Source organism: Rhea americana, unplaced genomic scaffold, assembly GCF_003343005.1.
Source record: "Rhea americana isolate MKP2758 unplaced genomic scaffold, rheAme1 scaffold_125, whole genome shotgun sequence".
In the NCBI taxonomy this organism is placed as follows: Eukaryota; Metazoa; Chordata; class Aves; order Rheiformes; family Rheidae; genus Rhea; species Rhea americana.
Genome location: NW_028185317.1, coordinates 1,502,908 through 1,508,275, shown reverse-complemented (window position 1 = coordinate 1,508,275; position 5,368 = coordinate 1,502,908). Strand labels below are relative to the sequence as shown.

At 50.2% G+C, this 5,368-nt stretch overlaps 1 protein-coding gene across 1 annotated transcript; it reads right to left on the bottom strand.

The window, feature by feature from the left end:
* Window positions 1-241: 241 nt before the first annotated feature.
* Window positions 242-5,295, bottom strand: LOC146600213 (protein Wnt-11b-like). The gene is made up of 4 exons (XM_085325943.1): window positions 4,941-5,295; window positions 3,626-3,903; window positions 2,594-2,886; window positions 242-1,481 (listed from the first exon to the last, which is right to left on the bottom strand). Exons 1-4 carry the CDS (start codon window positions 5,107-5,109, stop codon window positions 1,307-1,309), a joined length of 915 nt encoding a protein of 304 aa, XP_085182069.1. The 5' UTR covers window positions 5,110-5,295; the 3' UTR covers window positions 242-1,306.
* Between the last annotated feature and the right edge of the window lie 73 nt (window positions 5,296-5,368).

Below are 5,368 nucleotides of genomic sequence, written 5' to 3'. Positions count from 1 at the left end.
ATTGTAGGTTCAAGGCAAACCTGGACCAATGAGCAACAGAAAGGGTAAAAACTGTCTTAGAACAAAACCAGTTCTCTGCCACATGAGTTGTGGCACCATTGTGTCAAGGTGCAGAAACAGTGCTTCACTCTCCTTACAACCACATTTTCCCTGTGCCCAGATGAATTTCAACAGAGTGGAGGAATGAGGCTGTCCTAGGAGACATGTAGGTCTGTCACCAGACGATATGCTGTAATATGTTTATTTAAAAAGCACACACCAGCACCCCACTTGTATTAACTAAGCAAGTACGGAGACTGAAGGTTCATTCTTATTTCCCTATGGCCCGGAAGTCATGCCCTTTCTCCAGGCCAGAGTACCAGATGGTGGTGGCGGAGGAATAGGCTGAATACCCTTGTGAGCTAACAGAAGTGCAGGAAGGATGAGTGAGCATACTTGTTGAATGGTCTTCCACCTCCAACACAAGTTCGGAGGGCAGAAACTACCAGGCTACCATGGTTGTTTTCTTAATATAAGGTCRATGCGTGCAGTTTTCCAAACCAATCTGCTTAGGCAGCCTGCAGGACCTCTCCTGCCCATAGGCTTGTATGTTAGTGTCAGTCACAGATGAAGCCTCTCGTTACTGAGGAGAAGCAATCTCCATGAAGATCTTGGAGAAGATTGATGAGTCTCCTGGAGCAATAATTGGTTCTCCCTATGTCCAAACATGGCCTTCATTTCAGATGCTGTGAAAGACACTGGACAAATATCTGCCCCTGGGGAGGAACATTTAGTGGTGTGGGGTGAGCCCACAGCAGAAACCAGCCCCCTAAAACAACTGCCCATGACCCCCTCACCCTAAGCAGCAGCTTTCTTCCCTTGCAGCCTTCTCCCAACGAGCAGCTCTTTTCCTCCTTTCCCATCCATCACTCCTAGCTTTCAGGCCACTGTCAAAAATCTCCTGCAAAGAGACAATGGCAGTCCAGGGTCCCCATTCACCCCTGGAGAAAAGAGTCTGTGCGTGCAGAGTGATAAATGGTTTGTCCCCAGCAGGAGACAGAGGGCTGGACACTCCTGATCAGCTACAGAAGGACAGCCCTTTGTGTCACTCTGGAGAGATGGGGGAAAGGTCAGCCTCGGGTTTTAGACTCTCCCTCATCACTTGGTTTGTGGTCTACCACAGTAATGCCAGAGTCCAGGCTTCCAGCACAGCCCCCTTCTTGCTATAGCTCAGAGCATCCCTTGCAGTTGGCGTTCGGTCTCCAGATGCACGCTGGAAGGTACCAGCACAAGGAGTCTTCCCCTGCCTACCGTGAAGCCTCTCATGTTATTTACAGACGTATCTCTCCACCATCCGCCGGCACTTCTTGCACACCACATAGCAGCACCAGTGATACTTGCAGTGACACCTCTCCACCACCTCTTCAGTGTAGGCGTTGTAGCCACGGCCACAGCACATCAGGTTGCAGCTATCACTGCCCACAGAGGTCTTGTTGCACTGCCTGACAATGACAGGACATACAAGCAAGAATTCAGAGAATGTACATGTCCACCCATCATGGTGGCAGAAGAGGGTACAGGCCACAGCTATCTGCCCTGGCTTCCTGCCAAAGATTTCTTGCCCATAGCAAGAGGCAGCAAGATGCAAGGGGAAATCAGAGGCTGCTGGTGGCACACACTGACTGCAGTTGATTTCTGCTCATGTTACTATGACAGTGCAAACACTGTGCCAGCAGCTGTGACTGAGGATGGACACACACTATATCACGCTGCTGCAGGAACTTCCAGTGGAGAAGGAAGGGAGGATGGCTAGGACCAGTTACTTCTGCTATTGCTAGATCTAACAGGGATTGCAAGTCACAGCCCTGAGGCAACTTTGGCTCAGCCTTCAGACTATGCTTCCCCACCCTTCTAGACCACACACAGCCCCACACAAATACACCCCAGAAAGAGGACCTCCAGGAAGCACCACAGACTCCAAGGACTGCTGAACCTTCCTCCTCTGGTCACAGGCAGGCAGCACCCATAGGTTTGCAGGGAGGGGCAAGAATTTTCCTTCCTAACTCCACTCACTGAAATGTCTGGATCCTGTCCTGGAGCAGAGTAGAGCTGATGGACTATCAGTGATGGCCTGCTAGGCTCCCAATTGCCTTTACTCCCACATAAAAGCAACATCTGCCATCCTGCCCATAGAGCTTAAAATATGCAATGACTTCCCAGCAGGCCTCATGGTGTCCACACCTGACTGGGAACTGTCCATCCACATAAACTTCCTAGTGTGCTCTCAAACCCAGCGGTACTGACACTCATAAATAGGCGGGTGTTACCTTAAGCCAGAGAAGGTGCCACATGAGACAACACAATGGAAAGGATGTTCTCCCTGCCTAAGTCCTCGTCAGGCCCACTCATACAGTCTGCCTCTGCAGATACAGGAGGCTACGGAACTTACTACAGCAGATGTAAGAAACACTCCAGTCTGCAAAAAGCTATGGCAGTTGCACTTCTTTCCACCAAACTGCTGAGAGACTGCAGAGAGTGTCCAGAGAGTATTTCTGGTTACAGAAGCTCTCTGTATTGGAGGTTGAACTGTTACATATTTGGAGCAGTTTCTTACCTATCCTGCGTCCCCAGAGATCCCAGCTGGAGATTCACGGTGCAGTAGTCTGGAGAGTTGATTAGATAAACCAAATCAGTCTCTTTCACTGGCCTCACATCCATTTCTTTGGGTATCAGCTGCTTCCTGGGTCCCAGGAGCCGGTGGGTCACCTTGATAGCTGCCAGGTACTTGGATTTGAGGTCAGAGGCAATTTCACCCAGGTTTGGCAGTCCCTTCCAACAGGTCTTAACTGAACAGGAGCCTGAAACACCATGACATTTGCACTTGGTTTCCAAGGAATCACTCAATACCTGCAGAAGACAGGAAAACAGAAGAATTTACTTTTGCTTTCTCCTGGTACCCACCCTACTGATTTATTTACAAGAGCATCCACAGGAAGCTTCAAGAGATAAAAAAGCTCTGCTGCTTTCTACCACCCAAGAAACTTCTTTTTACTTATTTGAAGGTAAAAGAAAACAATGCTATTGTGACAGCAAGAGAATGCTTTCTTTGCAATGAATGCAATGGGGCAATCAAGGACTGAGTCCTGCTTCATTCCCCTAGTGATAAGAGTGTCATCTTTGGGAAAATACCAGCTGGAGTTTGAAGTGGGGCCAGACGTTTTCTTAACTTACATGTGCTGGCCACAGAGATGGCCAAGTCCTCATCTCGGGAACACGACTGCATGAAAGCACAAAGGAATTAGCAGTTCTCAGTATAGCTGATAAGCACAGCTGACAGCATTCCTTGAGCGGAGCAGCATCACGAAGCAGAATGGACCTTTGCTTTCCATTAGAAAGGCATAAAGAAGTAGTGTAACATAAAGTGGGAAACACCTCCCTACTTGTGTAAGGGGTACAGGGATAAACATGTGTGTGCGTCTGCAAACAGATGTAGCTCCATTTTAACAATTTAGTTGCCTCCTCACTTTAAGGACAGTGTCCCAACAATCTGGGCACATTCTACAACCTTACATTAGGCTCCCAGCCATCCAAGTTGCCTCGCTATGTGCCCCTGTTGTAGCAATTTGTGGCCAGTGACCATACCCACCTGTCGGCCCACAGCATTGTTATGCAGATTCATGGCCTTGAGAGCCTGTGTTCTCAGCTTGCTGGATTTTAAGGGACTGTCAGCAAAAGCAGCACCGAGCTGGAGGCCATAGCGCAGGTTGTCCCCACAGCCACCCCATCGGAAGTCAGGCCCTGGGACCTCAGATGGGACAGATCCACAGGAACAGAGAGGGAGTTCTCCTGAGGCACAGGCCTGAGCAATAGAGTGTGCGACAGCAGCAGCAGCAAGAGCATGGACAAAGGCGGATTCTCTGGTACCTAGAAAGAAAAGGGGAAACATGTTGCACCCACCAAAACACATCAAGTCAAAAAGCTCGCAATGCAAAGAGGTTTCCCAGTGCCAAGCAAGTCACCTGCGACTGGTTCCATTTCTAGCCACTACCAACAGGTGCATTTTGGAGAGATTTCAGCAAAAAAGCAACGGCATTTCTCCACATACAGTGGGGATAGGGAAAACATGACTCATTAGGGCTGACACTCAGATACGCTGGGCTGGAGCACACCATGGCTAGCACTGCTCAGCCTCAGAAGTCCTTACAAGCATAACACTGTAGGAAAGTCCTGCACTGCTTTCCACAGCACTTGTCCCACTCTCTTGAATCTTGAGTCCCTACACACCTGAAGTCCTTCCAACACTTCACAGATGTGCTGTGTAAGTCAGCACCGGGCATTTTCTCTTCCCTTTCTCTTCTCCCTCTGACTCAATCCAACTTAGTCACTTTTGTACCGCTGTGATACACCTCACTGTATCAGCCTCACACTCTCTGCCAGACTTTTCCATGTCCTCAGTACTGCTATCCCTGGTAAACACTGCTACATGCCACTAAAGACAGACTCAGGAGAATATTTTCRTTGCAAATGTTACCTTCTTTTTTGTAACAAAATAAAGCTTAGRCCTAACACATTTTTCTTGTGCTCCATATTTTTAACCTGTGCCCTCTATTATATTATCTGCTCATTATATAGCCTCTGTTTCTGCTGGATTAGAGCTCTTCCCCGCTTTTCAGAGCCTCTAGCAATTGGTTTTGTCTGAAATCAGAGTTAGTATGTGATGTCCTTACTGAACTTCAGTCACCCCTCTCTGCATGTACTCTGGTCAGGTCCTGATCTAAAATGCATGGAGTAACACCTCTGTAATGACAGCAAGTTTTCTCCAACACATCTGAGGCAGAATTGAAGCCCATCAAACCAACAGCAGCTTTGTTCGTTAAAGCGCTGTTTAAAGCACCGTTTGCCCCAAAAGGTACGAGAAGCAGAAAGAGAAGCATGGAAACACCAGACGAGGCTTCCTTTACCTTTTACCAGGTCAGGACCGAAGGCTGGGGCGCGCCGGATGGAGGAGCAGTTCCACCGCATGTCCGCGAAGGTTTTCTGGCAGACGCTCTTGGTCTCGGTGGCGGCCCGGACGATGCTGTGCATGACCTCCAGGTTCCTCCGGCACATCTGGAACTGGTCAGGCACCATGCCCGCGAGCAGCCGGCAGTGCTGGGTTTCGTTCCAGGCCACCCGGCTGCCGCTCTCTGTCAGCCCGCTGCAGGGAGAGGCCAGGCATGAGGAGGGGGCGCGTGGACACCCCCTCCGAGGGATGGGGGACCAGGGGCTGAGTGCTGGGGGCCAGGCCCGGGGGAGACCTGCTGTGCCCCGGCAGAGCTGGCCGTGGCGGGGGAGCCGCGAGGGGAGCCGCTCGGAGGGGGAGGCAGCCATAGGGCAGGAAAGGGGGCCC